General features: G+C 42.5%; 1 protein-coding gene across 1 annotated transcript in view; it reads left to right on the top strand.

Moving 5' to 3' along the window:
* CRB1 (crumbs cell polarity complex component 1) overlaps window positions 1-20,356 on the top strand; it is a 143,795-nt gene that overhangs the window by 27,555 nt on the left and 95,884 nt on the right. The window contains exon 6 of the mRNA XM_068985794.1: window positions 2,155-2,340. Within this exon, the coding sequence (XP_068841895.1) occupies window positions 2,155-2,340 (186 nt within the window). The remainder of the gene's footprint in view (window positions 1-2,154; window positions 2,341-20,356) is intronic.

The following is a 20,356-nucleotide window of genomic DNA, read 5'->3' on the forward strand; positions in this document are numbered from 1 at the left end:
ACCCAGGGCTGGAACCCGAGTCTCCTGCATTGCAGGCAGATTCTTTACTGTCTGAGCAATCAAGTGAAAACTATATACATAAATGAATTTTACCTCTAAAAATAAGCACATAATACCAATCTTTGTAAGACAACGAAAGGAAAGAATTGGGTATGTGAGAGAAAAAAGGTTCTTATTTAGATCTGTCCATGAGGAAATGACATTCTGAGCAAGTAATAAAAGATCGAGTCGGAAAACTTAAGAGTTATGCAGGCAGTCTTGGAGGAGGGTTTTCTAGGGGAGGGAACGGTATTATAAAGGCCCTGGGACAGAAAGCATTCTAGGGACAGACAGGAACAGATTTGGGAATGGGGCCAGATAATAAAGGGCTGGCCAGGTTAAGGATTTTGAACTTTATTCTGTGTGAAAAGTGAAGCCATTGAGTGGTTTCAAAGTAAAGAAAGACCATGGTTGGATTTATAACCTTTACCACTTTGGATTGCAATTTTATTTTTAAAACATATTTTTCATCAGCTAAGTGACATTGCAAAGATCCATAGGTGACGTCATTTGTATTGTAAGTCAGATTGTGTTCCTATGGGAACTTCGTACATCTCTTTCATCATCTCACAAAACAGCTGGTGTGATCCTGGATACACTCCTCAGCATTATATTAGCACTTACTAAATTTACATTTTTGGACTAGCACTACACATAGTATGTAAATAGTCGAAATCGGTAAGAAAAACAACCATATGGAAAAAGATATGAAATGATAAAAAATTCAAAAAATATCAAATTCAATAATATCTGGCGAAAATGTAAAGCAAACAATGATAAGGTATGATATTTTATCTAGCCAACTGGTAAAAATTTTTGCTTGGTGTGGCAAGTGTTGACAAGGGTCTGGACCACACACACTCTTATCCTGTGCCAGTAGACACGTAACAACCTCTACAGTTTCTCCAGAGGTTGTTACCAGCATCTATTAAAATTTGAAATGCCCGTTACCTATAACCCAGAAATCCCACTCCTAGCATAGACCCCAGTGTTGCACTCACACATTTGCACAAGCTGCATATATGATGCTATTCAATACAATATTGTAATAGCAAAAATGTATATAAACCCCCTAAGGGAATGGAATGGTCAAATTATACACACCTATGTTATGGACTACTTGGCAATAGTTAAAAATTATGAGTCAGCTCTATATTTCTAACATGGATAGATTGTGCAAGGGAGTAAAGAAACCAAGCCATACCGCACGATGCGTGCAGTCAGTACAGTTCCAGGTACGTTAACGCACACAATAAACAGACACATATATGGTTTTAACAGGTGCATATGTCGGTAAAACCACAGAAAATAGTTCTGGCAGGGACTTTCTTTTATATTTAATATCCAAAGATTTTATAAAATACTAAATCATTCATGTTTTATTGTTTTTATTCTTGTCCCTAGTAAAATGACCCAGTTAAATCCATTCAAATACAAAATAGTTTTTTCTTCTGTCTCACGGTGTGTAAGGAAATCATTTGCCTCTGCTCCTAGGTTTAAGAGAAGCACTGAGGCTTGGCTACGGGCTTTCTGCTGAGTGTGTGCTGTGTGCTAAGTCGCTTCAGTCCTGTCTGACTCTTTGCAGTGCTGAGCCTGCCAGGCTCCTCTGTTCATGGGATTCTCCAGGCAAGGATGCTGGAGTGGGTTGCCATCTCCTCCTCCAGGGGACCTTCCCAACCCAGGGACTGAACCCACTTCTTTTACATCTCCTGCGTTGGCAGGCGAATTCTTTACCACCAGCACCCACCTGCAGTCTGCTGACTTTCCATCTATGCTCTGGAAAAATATATCTTTTTTTTTTTTTTTCTTGCTAAGCATTCAAACAGTTGGAATGTTTGAAGAATTGGAGTTTAGTTAAAACTTCCAGGTTAAGTCAAGATGATCCTGAAGCCCCTTCATCCTTCTTTGTCAAGTGTTGGGTGGTACCATGGAAGTGACTCCACTGTTGCTCTTAACGTTCACAGAAGCCCCCTTTATCAGGTCCCCTTGCCGGCTCCTCGAGGGGGGCCCAGCACCTGTTACCTGGCGCCACGCGGTGGCCAGCCTCCAGTCAGGCGCGTGCTCCGTGGCTGAGGAGCTCTGAGCCCGCAGCCTCTCTGGCCGTTTATCGTGCAGGATACACGGGCGCGCAGTGTGAGACCGACCTCGATGGATGCGGGAGCGGCCCCTGCCAGGCCGGCGGGCGGTGCGTGGAGCTGTCCTCGGAGACGGGGCGTGAGCGCCTGGCCCGGCTGCTGTCTGCATCCCGCCGCCCCGAAGCCTCCCCCCGTTACGTCTGCATCTGTCCACCCGGACTCACAGGTAAGGCCCGGCGCGGGGGAGACACTTGGCCTTTGTAGCGTTTGCCAGCAGATCATGCATTCACCCGGAGAGCGGTGCTGTGTAACCTCTGTGCCCTGGTGCAAAGGGTCCCCCTTGTGGGCCTGGAAAATACCTCATTTCACCTATCGTAATTCCTCAGATCATGAGGAAAATGTTAAAAACAGGGGTAGAAGAGGCGTAGGAAAGGGGAAATACTTGTATGCTTTATCCTGGGGGAATTAGAAGCCAACTCAAGCTCTTCACCTTAGAGAGAGAAAAGTTTAGAATTTCTGTGTCATTAAAGTTTATAATGATGTTACATTTTATGTTATTCAGATTTTGCTTAAAAAGTTAGCGTATTTATATTTACACTGAGAACAATTATCTAGTCTCAAGTAATCAACTATTCTATAGCGAAAGTTGTTCCCCATATCAAATTTAAAGGACTCTGTCTTATTCTACAATATTCTTACTCTAAACCCAGTGGAAATTTGCATAAACAGTTGTGTTTGTGTCTGTTCCCATTTCTGAAACTTTTCCAAAGTTTGGAGACAGGTCCTGTATTTGATGATAAGTAGCAATTACCTGGAGAAGGCAATGGCAACCCACTCCAGTGTTCTTGCCTTGAGAATCCCAGGGACGGGGAGCCTGGTGGGCTGCTGTCTATGGGGTCACACAGAATCGGACACGACTGAAGCGACTTAGCAGCAGCAGCACCAATTACCTACAGTTGCATAGATACCACTGAGAAAACTAATTGCAACCTAGATTTCTAACTTATTTCTCTCTCAATAGATCCAGTGATATCTGAGAGCAATATTTCAGCTGCTGTTGGGGGTTTCTGAGAAAATTAAATGAGGAATAAGAAAAAAAGGGGGGATGGGTCTATTTACACTTAGTATTCCCTTTTTTAACATCTCAGTTTGTATGTGCAATGACCTTTGTTTCTTGGCAGTGTTTGCGATAAAGTTGCTGTAGAGAATGTCCTGATTCACTGTCCCCTCTGTGAAAACACATAGGAGAAAATTCTCACCAGTGTCAACGTCAGAAGCAGTATAGTTCTTCCTGAATAGCTTCTAGCTTGCATGCATTTCTGCTTAGTAAAAGATGTGCAAATAAATCTTGATAAATGAAAAAAAGCATGAAATAAATCTTGGAATATATCACATTTCCCAACAATGTAAGATGCTGGAAATCTTATAGGTAAAAGTGGGTTCTACAAGCATATAGGTTTTTCTGATAATACATTTCTGTATTTACCCCACCCCTGGGATTATTCAAATTTCCTGTTCTGTTTCTTAAGGAACAATTTATTGTTCTGTTTCTTTTCTTAGTTGCCTTGTTTTCTTGTATTTTCTGAATTGTATGATCTTGGTGTAGTGTAAGTGGTTTTGTTAACCACTGTAAGTTCTTCTTGAAACAAGGTAAGGGAGTTATAAATGTTTTTTTTCTTGGATGTAAAGTTATAAAGAGGAGATTCTATCAAAGTCAGAGGCCTCTGCTAATGTTGCCTCATTAGATGAAAGAACATGGCTGACCGATGTATTTGCAGATCCGAAAAAGAGAGGCAATAAAATGCCCCAGGAAAGTGTGTTGGCCTTGATTTCTGAGGAGCAGCTGAGAATGACTACATGAGTTAAAAGAAGTCCTGGGCTGCCCCAAGTATGGCTTCATGAAATTGCTCACTTTCCACTCATGTGACTTCCAAAGAGGGTTCTCAGAATCAGTTGTCCTTCAGATGGTGATTCAGGGTCACATGCGTGCTTAGTCGCTCAGTCCTGTCTGACTCTTTGCAACCCCACAGACTATAGCCTGCCAGGCTTCTCTGTCCATGAGATTTCCCAGGCAAGAACACTGGAGTGGGTTGCCATTTCCTTCTCTAGGGGATCTTCCCAACCCAGGGATCGAACTCTCCTCGCCTGCATTGGCAGGCAGATTCTTCACCACTGAGCCACCTGGGAAGCCCCTTTGTAAGCTGACTCATATAAGCCTTATACATAATTTGTTAAATATATCTTATACATATTTTGTTAGATTTATACCTAAGTATTTCATTTCTGGAGTGTCCCTATATATGGTACTGTGTTGTTAATTTCAAATTCCATGTGTTCACTGCTGTTATGTAGGAAAACAATTGACTTTTGACTTTTATATATTAACCTTGTGCTCAGAGACCGTGCTATAATCATTTATTAGTTCTAGGATTTTTTTTTTCAGTTCTTTCATATTTTTGACATGAACAATCATGCTCCTGTCCTATAAAAATATTAATATTTATACAGAATGCCTTTTTCCATCCTTATACTTTCAACTCTTTTGTTATTTAATTTGAAGTGAGTTTCTTTTAAATGTTATAATAAAAAAGCATATTATTGCATCATGCTTTTTAAAACCTGTTTTTCAATCTCTGCTTTTTAGTTGATATATTTAGACTATCTACCTGGATGTAATTATTGATATGGTTGAGGTAAACTCTGCCATTTTATTATTTGTTTTCTCTGATTTCTTTGTTTCTCTTTTCTTACATTTCTATGGGATACTTGACCATTTTTTAGGGTTTCTATCTTGATTTAGTTCTATTATTTTAGATGTATTGTCTTTTTTTCATATACACAATATGGTTCTTCTGCCTATTACAAGTTACATGTGCAATTCATAACTGATTGGTATTAACATTTTATAGTTTTGGGTGAAGCAGAGGAAAACTCTTTTTCTCTTTAGGTCTCTTTATCTTCCCCACTTTAAAGTATTATTGTCTTGAGGATAAGATGGTATTCTAATTCTTATTTTAATCATTACATATAATTTAGAAAGTTTATGGAAAGAAGGGTGCTCTCTCCTGTTTGCCTGCCCTCCCCATTGTTCTTTCTCTCTGCCTTTTGCCTCAAGATTCTTATGCTACTAGTTCCTTTCTGTTCAAAGAACTTCTTTAGCTTTTCTTTAAGAGGTGGTGTGCTAGTGACGGTTCTTTTAGTTTTCATTTGAGAAAGTCTTTATTGCCCATTTATTCCTGAAAGATAGTTTGTTGAATGTAGAATTCATGGTTGACAATTCTTTTCTTTAAGCATTTCAGGAAATATATAGCTCCTCCTTCTGCACTCTATTTTTCGAGTAAGAAATCCACTCTCGTTGAAATTCATGGTCCCCTGTAGATAGTGCATCTTTTCTCTGACTCCTTGCAGAGAGCAATTATGGGGTGATAACACCTTGAGCTCTATCTTTCGTTTCCAGAATTTTATTTATGAATGTATCTCTGTGTCTGTTTTTTTTTTTCCAATTTGAAATTCACTCAACTTTTCAAATCTGTGGATGTATGTCTTTTGCCAAATTTAGGATGTCTTTAGCCAAGTGTTTCTTTTATTGCTCTTTCAGCCCTAGTCTCTTTTTGCTTCTGCTGCAACTCTGATAATGTAAACTTTGTGTCTTTTCCTATTTTGCCATAGATTCCTGAGTTCTGTTAGTTTTTCCCTCTTTTTTGTTTAGAATGGGTAAATTTATTGATCTGTCCTCAAAATTCACAGATTTTATTCTCTTTCATCTCCTCTCCACTATTGTGCCCATCCAGAGAATTGATTGTTTCTCCTATTTTATTTTCCAGTTTTATAATTTCCATATTTTATCATCTAATTCTTTGCTGTATTGTCTATTTTTCCTTTTACTCAGAGAATTTGTAATTGCTTATTAAATCATTTTATGATGGTACTTTAAATCTTTGTCAGATAGTTTAAAAATATGATTCAGCTCAGACTGAGTTGATGACATCAGTTCACTTTCTTTTCTCACTCAAGTTGTAGTTTTCCTAATTCTTGGTATGATGGGTGATTTCCCAATTGTATCTAGGACATTTTGGACATTATGTTAGGAAACTATTAGTCTTATTTGAATTTTTAAAATTTTATCAGGCAGTCAGCTTCCTCGTTTTGACAAACAGGTCATAGTCTGCTCCTGTGGGCTCTGCAGGCCCAATGACCAGTTAGATTTCGGAATCCTGGCAGTGTTATTTTGGTCTGGTTGGTACATCTGGTGCCACTTGGGCTCCCATTGATCTCTGCTGATGATATAAATAACACAGTTTACTTTTTGCAAGCTGTACATGTTTGCAGTTCTATCACTTGTTAGATTAAAATAAATTTCTATCATGATGAAAACTGTAATTGTGAATAATACATTTAATGACAGACCTCCATTCAAAGAAACCATTAGATTTGTTAAATATAGCTACAAGCTTTTTCCGGTTTTAAAATTATAATTAAGGATGTATCTCTTGCTGTGTACTCTGTGTACAGTTATATTCCACATTGAAAATAGTCGTGGTTGCGTATTTAATGCAATTTCTAACTTTCTATAATGAAAAAAGTGAAATATATCAGGGTAGAAATTAACTGAGATTCCCAGAGAGACAGAAATAAAGAGAGCTCCAAGCCACGGGAATGGGAAATAGAGAATGCGTGGGCAAAAGGGGCAGGTTTGGAGCTTAGCCATCAGTCGTGTCTGACTCTGTGCAACCCAATGGACTATAACCCACCAGGCGCCTCTGTCCCTGGGATTCTCCAGGCAAGAATACTGGAGTGCGTGGCTATCCCCTTCTCCAGGGAATCTTCCCGACCCAGGGATCGAACCTGGATCTCCTGCGTTGCAGGCAGAGTCTTTCCTCTTCTCTAATTATCTCAAAACCATTAAACATATTCTTCGGCAAAATTTCCTCACATACCACCATAGCCATTTTGTGCCTATAGCGGCAATGCTCGACTTGTAATGAGAATGGTGGATAAAGACTTGATTTAAAGTCTGTTTACTTAAACCCACATAGATAATTTTAATGGTAAACTAAATAAATCTATAACTGGGGAAGGCCTGTAGTTGAGAAACACTGTTCATTTTAGTCCAAAACTATAAATTATCTTTATTTTGTATGACCATCCTTGACCGCTGCTAGAAGGAATGTTGGCTGCTTCTTTCCGTCATGTTTTAACTTTTGACTTTGGGGCACTGGACTCAGTTCTAGGGATATAATGATGAAAATACATGGTCTCTTCCCAAAAGAAAGTGAAAGAGCAGGAGGAAAAAAAAGAGGCACAAGAATACAAGACAATACAGGAGCTGCCACAGTGAAGCCGTAAAAAGGTATAGCCAGAGAAATCAGGAAAGAAGACCTATGTCTGCTATCTATGTCAGATAGAATTTAGTGGAAATTCCAAGAATCCAGATGACTTGGTAGTATTTTAATACAAATGATCGCGTTACTTCTAAACATTAAGAAAGGATGTTGTGACCCCTGTGCTTACCCTTGAGGCCTGTGTTCTAAGCTAAATTGGAAACAATTGACTCATGTTTTTAATGTGAACATTTTGTTTCTGTTTATCAACATGTGGTGATAAAACCTCTAACAAGTTTCCCAACGGCTCATAAGCCAAGTCCAATTTTCAGCTCTAACTTTCACTCGCCACCTCCAATTAACGTTTCCTCCAACAAAGAGCAGCACCGTCGCTGGTCTCTGGAATGCTTCCTTGTTGCCTCCGAGGTGGAGATCTTCTTCTGCCTCACCCATCTGCTCTGTGCATGGGAAGAACTGAGCCGTGCAGCAGGGAATCCTGCGAAGTCCTGGCTTCAAACCTCAGGCAGAAATAGCGGGGTTCTCAACAATGAACACCCCGATGAGAGCCACCTGGCAGAGTGACTGCACACGGGGCCCCTCGTGATCAGGTTCATCCGCCTCCAACACAGTGTTGCTAAAAATGAAGTGTTCACTTCTCCTTTAAAGTTAAATCCTGTCATTCTACCCAAATCCAACTAAAATAGACACATAGGGCTGAACATGTAACCTGGAAAGCTTCCTATATTCATGAAGCGATGAAGCAAGCATATGGGGCCATCAGCAGCTCCTGCCCACAGAGAAATCGTCCACAGAGTTCGTTCCTTTGTTGTTTCAGGCTCGCTGTTCTTAGAGGTGCACTTTTCCCCTAATTAATAATTCCAAGTTTGAGACTATCAGTCCTAAATAGCTTGAACAGCTATTAGACATACAAGTGAAGCTGTAACCCTAGAAGAGCAAAGTTTGCTTTCATTCTTATTTACTTAATGAAGTGTTTATTAATCTTTTCAACAGATTCATCCAGTTCATTTACCTTTGCTTTTACTATGAATTTTAACATCTATGAACAAAACCCTTCGTAGCACAGGTATGAGCACATTTCTGCATGTACTACTCTCGATTTAGCTGTCTCAGCTCTAACAGTTAGGAAAGGCGTGTCACCACCTTATGTACCCATTGATTTTGAAAATCATCTTCATTATGCTTACTACCTACTCTCTACGAAGGTATCTTGTAGGGAAAATTAACGGTCATGATTTAGACAGTCATATTCAGGCCAGATACAGAGATGGCCGCATCTGGGAGACCCTCAGGACAGAGAGAGATAATAACAGCTTCTCGGGTTGTGGCTTTATTGCTTTACCGTTGTTGCTGTTTAGTCACTCAGTTGTGTCCAGTTCTTTTGTGACTCCATGGACTTTGTAGCCCACCAGGCTCCTTGTCCATGGGATTTTCCAGGCAAGAATACTGGAATAGATTGCCATTTTCTTCTTCAGATGACCTTCCTCACCGAGGGATCGAACCTGTTACTCCTGCGGTTGTGGATGGATTCTTTACCACCTGGGAAGCCCTTGGCGGCTTTATTAGGTTAGCATTATTTTGTTGACATAACATGAAACAAGCTAAGGAAAGCTCTCAAATGGATAATCAGCAGATAGATGTCACTTCTCCAAGTATTCTGGCCAACATGTATCAGGAAAAGAAAGCTTTCTAAAACAGAAGAATAAAACCGTGGCAAATCCTTCACCTTGAAGTTCATAATTAAATTCTCCATAATCCACATTGTCGTGCCACTGGTGTGACTGGGATTCTATTTTTGTGTGAGAAATGTGGGCCACCACCATTTAAAAGACCTGTAAGGGAAGTTCAGTTCAGTTCAGTTCAGTCGCTCAGTCGTGTCCAACTCTTTGCGACCCCATGAGTTGCAGCACGCCAGGCCTCCCAAGCTCCCAGAGTTCACTCAGACTCACGTCCATTGAGTCAGTGATGCCATCCAGCCATCTCATCCTCGGTCATCCCCTTCTGCTCCTGCCCCCAATCCCTCCCAGCATCAGAGTTTTTCCAATGAGTCAACTCTTTGCATGAGGTGGCCAGAGTACTGGACTTTCAGCTTCAGCATCATTCCCTCCAAAGAAATCCCAGGGTTGATCTCCTTCAGAATGGACTGGTTGGATCTCCTTGAAGTCCAAGGGACTCTCAAGAGTCTTCTCCAACACCACAGTTCAAAAGCATCAATTCTTTGGTGCTACACTCCCCAGTAATAGCCAGGTGTTGTTAGAGCAAGAACTAGAAGTGGATGTTCAGAGACAAGGTTGAAGATACTAGGAGCTGGGTTTATGGGAGTCCACACTGCACGCCTGCACACGGCCTGGCAGCAGTTGGTTTGCTGCTGGTGAGGACAGCTATCTGCAAACCCCAATCCATTCATTCCCTGCTGCTCAGGTTCCCCCAGAGTTTCTTTAAGCATGCTAATCTTCAGAGGAGAAGGGGGCGACAGAGGATGACATGGGTGGCTGGCATCATCGACTCAATGGACATGAGTTTGAACAAACTCCAGGAGATGGTGAAGGGCAGGGAAGCCTGGCGTGCTGCCTTCCATAGGGTTTCAAAGAGTCAGACATAACTTAGCAACTGAACGACAACAACAGTGTTAAGAAAGAACAGTATTAGTCACTTCCACCTGACTGCATCAAAGATTATAGCTCTTTCACCAAAGGCCACTGCTGTGTTCTATATTGAGAGGCTGTCTCTCGACAGGCACATGGAAGATACTTCAGAAACACCTTTTCCTCCATCACACACTCCTCCCTAACCATGTACACACACACATTTGTCTGGAGTTTACTCAGCCCTGAGCAGCTCAGGTCCCAGGTCCCAGGTCCCAGGCCCCAGGCCCCAGGCCCCAGGCCCCAGGACAGCATTAGAACCTTAGATCAACCAAATTCACTAAGGAGTTAGGTCTGTTTTTACAGTAAAAGGTTCTATTATACCTGCTCTTGGTGAAAACCAGCCCTCCTTCCGCAGTAGTCCTCTTCCACCTCTCCCTACTGAGTCATCGAGCAAGTATTCTTGGAAAGGCTGGAGTCAGAGTTGGTTATAAGCCTGTTGAAAGTTCCTCACCATGACTTGCAAGTCTGTTTATCTTGGCACTCATAGGCATCCAGCACCCCAGGTGTTTTCATCCAGGCCAGGCAAGCCCTGGTCTCTGACGCCAAAATGCTCTGTATGTAGCCTAATTTCATCTGATTTCCCATCCTTTTCTGACCTGCATACTATATGCTAAAGGTCTCAACATTTATTATAAACTCCATTATCACTCTCCTTACCTCTTTTTTTATTTTTTTATTATAGTATAATTGATTTACAATGTTGTGTTAGTTTCAGGTGTACAGCAAAGTGATTCTGGCATGTATGTATATATGTGTGTGTGTGTGTGTGTGTGTATACCTATATACATACATGTATTTCAGATTATTTTCCATTATAGGTTATTATAAGACATTGAATACAGTTCCTTATTTTATAGTAAATCTGCTGCTTATTTATTTTACGGATAGCAGTTTTGTATCTGATAATCCCAAATTTCTAATTTATCTCTTTTTGACCCCTTTCCCCTTTGGTAATCATAAGCTTGATTTCTATGTCTATGAGTCTGTTTCTTTCTTTTTTGTTATTCATTAAAAAAATTTTTGTTTAGAATATAGTTGATTTACAGTGTTGAGTTAGTTTCAGGTGTACATCAAAAAGAATAAAATGCTTAGGAATAAACCTGTCCAAGGAGGCAAAAGACCTATACTCAGAAAATTGTAAGGTACTTATGAAAGAAATAAAAGATGACACAAACATATGGAAAGACATACCATGTTCTTGGACTGAAAGAATCAATACTGTGAAAATGACTCTACTACCCAAAGCAATCTATAGATTCAGTGCAATCCCTATCAAATTACCAATGGCATTTTTCACAGATTGAGAACAAAAAATTTTACAATTTGTATGGAAACACAGAAGGCCATACATAGACAAAGAGATATTGAGAAAGAAAAATGGAGTTGGAGGAATCAGGCTCTGATTTCAGACTATACTCCAGAGCTACAGTAATAGATCAGTGGAACAGGATTAAAGTCCAGAGATAAGCCCGTGTAACTATGGTCACCTAAGGAGGCGGGAATATACAATGGAGAAAAGACAATCTCTTCAATAAGTGGTATTGGGAACTGGACAGCTACTTGGAAAAGAGTGAAATTAGAACAACACACACAAAGATAAATTAAAAATGGACTAAAGACCTAAATGTAAGGCCAGATACTATAAAACTCTTAGAGGAAAATATAGGCAGAACACTCTTTGACATAATTTTGAGCTGTCTCTTAGAGTAATGAAAATAAAAACAAACAAAAGGCACCTAACTAAACTTAAAAGATTTTACACAACAAAGGAAACAATAAGCAAAACAAAAAACACAGCTCTCGGAATGGAAGAAAATATTTGCAAATGAAGTAAGAGATAAGGGATTAATCTCCAAAATACACAAACTCATGTTGTATATATAATATTGAGTTCTTGAAGCTCAATACTAAAACAAACAAACAATTAAAAAATGAGCTGAAGATCTAAATAGAGATTTTTTTCCAGAGAAGTCATACTGAAAAAGTAAAGCACATACTAAAAGGCTAAAAAGCACATGAGAAGATGCACAGCTTCACTAATTATTAGAGAAATGCAAATCCAAACTACAGTGAGGTATCACCTCACACGGTCAGAATGGCCATTATCAAAAGTCTACAACCAGTAAATGCTGGAGAGGGTGCGGAGAGAAGAAGACCCTTCTACACTGTTAGGTGGGGATGTAAGCTGGTACTGCCACCGTGGACAACAGTATAGAAGTTCCTTAAAAAACTTGAAATAGAGCTACCCTATGACCCAGCAACCTCCCTCCATAACCTCTTTTTCAAACATTTCTTTCACCTACATGCTTTAGCTACAATCTAGCTATGTTCTCAGAATGCGATTTTTCTGCTATCCTTGTAAATGGTGGTTGTTTTTTATTCTTCTCCAAAATCCTATCTTTGGTTCCCAAAGTCACCTTCTACCTCTAGGCAATTGCTCCTTCCTCTTCATTCAAAACCCCACTCATTTGAAAGGATGTGTCTTCATATACAGGCTGGTATCTGATGTCTCAGATGGCGAGGAATCTGCCTGCAATGCAGCATGAAGCCACCTACAAGTGGCCTCTCCTTATTGTGGTTTTCCTCTCATCCCCTGTACCTTTCCATCAGCCACTGAAGAGTTTACTACCTCACTCCTCTCCTCGTTCTTGGAGACACGCGTATAGAATACCCCTGCAAGCATCATTTCCCAGTCGTTCGACCTCCTTGTTTCCAAATGACTCTGACTGCAACCTGGCTACTTCCCTCCCCTTCTGTGGTCATGATCTAGATCTTATTGTCACCAATAACTCATGGAAAACCTCACTTTCCATTCCTCTGTTCTCTGACCACAGCCTCCACTCTTCCAGTTCATTTACATGCCAACACTTTTTCACTGCACCTCGTCAATTGTTCCAACCAATTTTCTACTCATTGCCTCACCTTCTGTCTTAGCTAAGACTTCATGGTCTAACCCTACAACTATTTCCTTGCGGGTAACCTCAGCTCCCCTGATCCTGTCTCTCTCCATTGTACTTACCTGGCAAAAGTACACGTGTGATTAAACTTCACACTTCATCTTCTCCACTCCTACAAGCAGTTTGAGCATGGCTAGAGAAAAACTCACAACTCAAACACTTAACTCATGAATACTGCTTTAAATCTATGACCAAAAATTTCAAGGAGACTCCTAGCCCTTAGACAATACTCCTTTCAGAGTTCTACTTCCCAAGATGACCTTTTTATACTTTCTCTTTCTTCAAACTTCAATTAACTCCTCCCTCGTTGTTACCCTCCGTTGATTATCAGATGTCTAATTTCATTCAGAGAAGAACCACCTCATCTTCCCTCCACTAAATCTATTGTTGGATCTGAGATTTGATTTCATCCTACTTGCAAGTTAGCTCATAATTTAGCATGTTCCTTCTTCATGGATGCTGAAGAGTAAGAGTTTTGAGTAAGGGGGAGAAAGGCACGCACAACAGTCAGCATGGGCAGTGTTTACACTGTTTTCTCCTGCACTCAGTCCTTGCAGGGTTGACACACTGTGGGCCCAGGTGAGAATTACACAGATGCAAATAGGGAACACTAAGTTGACAATTCACTGTTTCTATAGCAAGCAGTGTGAAGCCTGTTCTTTGTCCTAGAGGGAGATTTTACATGACTTCATCCTCAGAGTTGCCTCCTGCCATCAAATCCTGAGAAATGGGCTGGGTGAAGGGAATTCAGAGCCTTTCATTCTTGGCTTTCCCAGTAAGGGACTGCAAGGATGCACAGGGTCCAGGAATCCATCCCATGGTCTGACACTTTCAAGGGTGAGTGCAAAGTTTTGGCTGAATATGCCACTCCACTAGCCAACTTGATTAATCTGACTGGGGTCAAATCTGATCTAGTTCCCTCATTTAGCATTTGGTTAAGGATATTATCATAGAACTCTGGGAAACAGGATGAGGTCAGTTTGCAGTGTTGACTTCAATTCCGCTCCTCAAGGTCCTGGACTCAGCAAACTGGGAATAAATCCTAAGGGCATCAGCGGGCCTTATTTTAGTCAAGATATAGTCCAAAGCCAGTCAGTGACCCACACAAGGAGTTTAGACTGACCTGCAGATCTCTGATGTTTTTACAGGAGCAGTAGACGAGTAACACTTGCCCCCAAAGGACAGACATTCTCCCACATACAAATCCATAATATCAAGGACCACAGTTTGCTCCGTTTTGGAATTTGTTGTTAAACTTGATTTAGACCATAGCTACAATGGTTTAGCTAACTGGTACACTGGAGAGCATCACTGAATAGTTTCAGCCTCAACTACTGTATAGGACAGTCTAGAGCTTCTTGGGCATCAGGAGAGGCATGTGAATTTTTGCCATTAAGATCAAAACAAGATTGTAGGGGGGCCTTCCCTGCTGACTCATTGGTAAAGACCCTACCCACCAATGCAGGAGACATAGGAGATGCAGATTCGATCCTTGAGTCAAGAAGATTCCCTGGAGGAGAAAATGGCAACCACTCCAGTATTCTTGCCTGGAGAATTCCATAGACAGAGGAGCCTGGTGGGCTACAGTCCGCAAGGTTGCAGAGTCGGCCATGACCAAGCACCTATGCATGCATGCCTTTGTCTATGCAGATACAAGGTTGAGAGGGGGCGGGTTCAGGAACCGCCTTTGGTGGTGTCAGGCATGCAGAATAATTTAGGACCAGCTGGCCATGTCCAAGGAGTTTTTCTGTTTCTACAGCATGTAGACAGGGATGATGACCCCAGTAGCAAGTTAAATGGTCAGCTGCATCTGCTGCTATATTCACCCAACCATAGCATTGTTTGGCCAGCTAGTGGCACTGAGTCCAAGGGACAAGCATAGGGAGCTTCAAATGCCCACCCCCGAACCTCCTGGGGTCTGAAGTGTTCGGTCCTCAGATGCTGGGGTGGGGGTTCTCCCTCCATGGCCCCAAGACTGAAGTGTCTCCCCAGGACCTGTAACTCTACCTTGTCTCCGGCCATCTACATACAACATCTTTCAGGGAGTGGTTCAGTTCAGTTCAGTAAGGTTCAATCACTCAGTCATGCCCAGCTCTTTGTGACCCCATGGACTGCAGCACACCAGAATTGGTGATGGACAGGATCATTCTCCGAGCTTCCTCAAACTCATGTCCATCAAGTCAGTCCATCCAACCATCTCATCCTCTGTCGTCCCCTTCTCCTTCTGTCTTCAATCTTTCCCAACATCAAAGTCTTTTCCAGTGAGTCAGCTCTTCACACCAGGTGGTGAAAGTATCAGCATCAGTCCTTCTAAAGAATATTTAGGGCTGATTTCCTTGCAGGGAGTGGGGTCATATGTAAATAGGAAAAGGTAATTTTTAAAAATCTGCAGAGGTCCATTATACTTTCCAGTATGGCCCAAGCAGGCTACTACTGTAGGAAGAATTCGTGGGCAATGTTTTCAACCAAGCATCATTGTCGTTATGGTCTAGGACAATGTTATTTCAGGAAAAGAATCGGAATTCAGTTTGAGTCCCTTAGCATCTCCGTCAGGGTAGGGGAGCTCCACTCAGAGTGGGTACAAAAGAAGCTGGTCATTGGGGGAAAGAAAGAGGCTTCAGGTGCATTAATGGCGAGGGGAGAATCATGAATTTTCAAACTAGGTTTATATAACACCTCACCTCTTTCATCTTGATCATTACCCAAGAGGTACCCTACAAGGGATTAATCTTTTCATGCCCAAACTGCCTTAATAAGGTGTGTGGACCGGGAAGAGGTGACGGAGATAGAGTCAGAAGTCATTTGGGGTTGGTTTGCAGTTACACTCCTGGGCATATATCTGAAAAAAAGACAAAAAGTCTAATTTGAAAAGATATGTGCACCCCCAATGTTTATAGCAGCATTGTTCACAATTGCCAAGATATGGAAGCAACCTAAATATCCGTCAACACAGATGAATGGCTAAACACACACACACACACACACAATGGACAAGTACTCAGCTATAAAATAAGAATGAAATGTTGCCATTTGTAGCAACATGGATGGACTTGGAGGGCGTTATGCCAAGTGAAATAAGTCAGAGAAAGGCAAATACTGTATGAATTCACTTATGTGTGGAATCTATAAAATATAGCAAATGAATGAATATAACAAATAAAGAAACAGACTCACAGATACAGAGAACAAAGGAGTGGTGACCAGTGGGGAGACAGAAGGGGAAACACAGGGATAGGGGATAAAGAGGTCAAACTATTAGGTATAAAATAAGGTGCAAGGATATATTCACAACACAGGGAATAAAGCCCATGTTTTCTAACAACTGAAAAGGGAGTATAACCCTTAAATACTGTGAATTACTATGCTCTATACCTGGGACTTAAATAATGTCAATGAAACTTTTAAAAAATCTATACCACCTCTCAATGGTGTAAGCAGCCTTATCAGAGAATGAAGAAGTGTGGAATGTCCATTGTTGACCTTGACTCACTGTCCCTTGTTGGGTGCCTCTACAAAAAAAAAAAGCTTCTGTCAGATTGCACATGTTCTGGAAAGCTGAAAAGAAGAGTCAGCTGACCGGACTGGAACAGCCACAGCATAACCTGAAAATGTCTAAGTGACAAGATGCCAACGTCAGTCCCCAAGGAGGGTCGGAGAGCCAGTGGTCAGTTTTGTAGGAGGAGACAGGGAAGACGCTCCTCTGTGAAGTGTGGTCTCCTTCACTGCAGAACCACTGGGCCTATTTTGGCAGGAGTCAGGCTCTGGCACGCACTGCTCCTTCCAGCTCACAATCGCGTCTTCCACAGGGGTTGAGCCTATTGTTTCATCTGGTATGAGAATGGATCCAGACAGTGGTTACAGTGGCCTGAGTGGTTCAGGCTTGATGAGCATTTTGATTCAGTCTCATTAGACAACGTGGGCCCTTCCCTTGGTTATCTGTGTGACTGGACCAAGCTGTCTGGTGGTTGACATTTTTTTCCATGATTCAAGGCCCTAAATAGGAGCATCTATAACTGGCCAGCCTGTGGCCTTGCAGATCATTAAGTGTAGCCCAAGAGGTAGTAATAAAAACAAAATACCTGGTCCTTAGGATAGTGATTGTCTCAGGCAAGGAGGACCAGCTCCCACTGAGGCCACTGTGCTGACCAGTCTGTACCTCAGTCAGCCTTCTGCAGTTGCTGGGACTGGATGACAAGTGCTTTCCCAGAAACACCATCAGGCCCAAGCATCAGAGGATCCTGGTCTCTGTGGGCAGAGGGCCCCACTGAGTAAGCAGTTAAACTGAATGGGAAATAAAGTGTTTTTCCCCCACAAAGGGGTACCTGCCACGTGCATTCGTGTGTGCTAAGTCACTTCAGTCATGTCCGACTCTGCGACCCCATGGATTGTAGCCCACCAGGCTCCTCTGTCCATGGGATTCTCCAGGCAAGAATACCGGGATGGGTAGCCTTTCCCTTCTCCAGGGGACCTTCCCAGTGCAGGGATGGAACCCAGTTCTCCCACATTGCAGGCCGATTCTTTACCAGCTGAGCTACCAGGGAAGCCCAAGAACTGACCTGGGAAGCCTGTCCCTTCTCCAGCGGATCTTCCCGACCCAGGAATCGAACCAGAGTCTCTTGCATTGCAGGCAGATTCTTTACCAACTGAGCTATCAGGGAAGCCATGGTGAGTTAGTAAAACCAACAGCCACCAGAAAACCACACAGTCCCCAACTGGGAGGGCAGGCGGGCTGGGCAGGGGCAGGTTTGCTCTTGAGGCAGAGTGGGGAGGGTTGCCAGAAACCTGTTCACCCCCCTGGGTCCTCACCCCAGGGATGTAGTCCACGTGTCAGAGTTCCTTCCTCCCCTGGCTCTCCTGATGGCTGCTGAGCCCCTGGACCAGGAGGCCCCTTCGTTTCTACCCTCTGAGCTCTGACCTGTCAAAGGGGTCTCACCAGGCAAGAGCAGCTCCACCTCTGGGTGAGGTGGTGACTCGAGGTCCTGTGTGGGTGGGGGCATTTATTCTTCAGGGTGCGGAGGTCATGGGACAGAGGGAGGGAGGTACCCAGGGCCGTGGAGGGAGACAGCAGGTGCTCACCAGTCGGTGTGGTTTCGCATCATTCGATTTCAGTTTCATGTGATGATTTGTGACTCACCCAAACCAACCTATAACATTTTGATCTAGCTGAAACCCTGTAATGAATAGCCAGGTCCTCACTGTTGACAGAATCTAGGTCAGCTTCCAGTTCTTCTTGACTCAGAAGCACAGACACGTTGCCTCTTGGCTGGAGTTGTGGTGCTTGTTGCCCTGTTGCCAGGACGACACCCCTTCCTCTTCCCGCCCAAGAGAGAGCTGGCACCCACCAGGGCTGTTTATTTCAATGGTACCCCTGCTGCTCAACTTTAGGAAGGATGGTGTGGGCTGGTGAGTGAGACAGGGAAGCAGGAGACCCACACCATCAGCAGTAAGCTGGCCGATTTTTGTCCTAAGGGAGATGTCATCTCCTTCTTCAAAGCTGCTTGCTGCAACACCCAACCCTAAGTATTGGCCCAGGAGAAGAATGCTTGGGTCCTGCATTCTTGGTTTACCCATCAAGAATGTGCAGTGATGCTCAGCCCCCAGGGCAGACTGAATCTCTGCCGCCGACCTGTTTGCCTGTTACTCGCAACTCACCACTCCCCAGCATCTGCCTACGTTTGGCATACTGCCCCCCGCCCCCATTACAGTGTTCCCACTCGAGGCTCTCCACCTGTATGTTCCATACAGGTGTTCCTGTATGTTCCTTCTCAATGACTCAGGGACTTGCCTTTAGCAAGTGGACCTGGCTATTCATTACAGGGTTTCAGATAGATCAAAATGTTATAGGTTGGTTTGGGTGAGTCAAAAATCATCACATGAAACTGAAATCAAATGATGCGAAGCCACACCAGCTGGTGAGGACCTGCTGTCTCCCTCCACAGCCCTGGGTACCTCCCTCCCTCTGTCCCATCTAAACCTGACATCACTGATGTCCTGCTGCTGCTGCTGCTAAGTCGCTTCAGTCGTGTCCGACTCTGTGCAGCTCCATAGACGGCAGCCCACCAGGCTCCCCCGTCCCTGGGATTCTCCGGGCAAGAACACTGGAGTGGGTTGCCATTTCCTTCCCCACATTGATGTCCCTTCTATTCTAAGTCATCACCAACTTGACTATCCTCCATCTGGGAAAGAAGTGGTCTCCAGAATGCCTAACCCCCTCCAGGTATCACCCCACTTCTCTAGATCAGCCTTCTCCAAAGAGATGTCTACTCTTAATCTACTTTCTCACTACCTGTTAACTCTGTCCAATCAGACTGTTCCTATTGCTTCAGAGGAAACTGACTCATCAACAGTTAACCAGATAACCATTTTGCCAAGTCAAAGCTTAGTTTTTAGTCCTCGTCTTGCTTGAATTCTCGGTACCATTTTATAGCTGCTCTCTTTCATCTTCTGGATACAATTTCTTTTCTTGACATCTGCCACCTTTTCTTCCTGCTCACTGCCTTTCGATTGCTAGTCAATCCTCTATTTTCTGATCTCTAAGGCTGTCTTTAGATATATTTTTTCCATTCACGCTCACTCTCTAGGAAATTTCACATACTTTCTTGACTTTAAATGTTATATAGATGTATATGTTGTCAACATTTTATCTCTTGCCCAGACTCATAATCTTCCTTTAACTTTTTCACTTAGATAACTAAAATGATTTTTAAAGATAGTATATACCAAATGAAACTTGTTATTTTCCCCTCTTCATGAATTCCAAAATTAAACAAACAAACAAACTAAAGCAAACCCAGCAAGCAACGAGGAGCCACCAGAATGATACTAACAAAGACACTCTTCCTTCTGCAGCTCAGTGACGTTAATAACATATTCACCCAGTTTGACCGAAAGGTGAAAAGTCATATTTGATTTTTCTCTTCCTTTAATTTCACATCCAGTTCATCTACAAGTTTCCTAGGTTTCTGTTTCAAAATGTATCCCAAGCATGACCAAGTCTTATAATCTCTGCTGTTCCTATGCTTTCCCCGAGACACTGAAGGTGTCTCAGTTTGACCACTGTACCAGTCTTCTAGCTTTTTTGGGGGCTTCTTCCTTGAATCCCTAAATCAGATCCCCCTAAAACTTTTAATGTAAACTGACCATAAAAATCATCCACTCACACATTTTAGTGGCACCTTGACACTTTCTACAAGCCCTTACATAACCTGGATTTGGACTTGCTCTGCAGACTTCTCGCTCTTTATTTAGCTACACTGGGTTCTTGATATTATTTGATTAGGCCAAACTCATTCCTGCTT

The sequence above is a fragment of the Capricornis sumatraensis genome, chromosome 14 (genome assembly GCF_032405125.1).
Source record: "Capricornis sumatraensis isolate serow.1 chromosome 14, serow.2, whole genome shotgun sequence".
In the NCBI taxonomy this organism is placed as follows: Eukaryota; Metazoa; Chordata; class Mammalia; order Artiodactyla; family Bovidae; genus Capricornis; species Capricornis sumatraensis.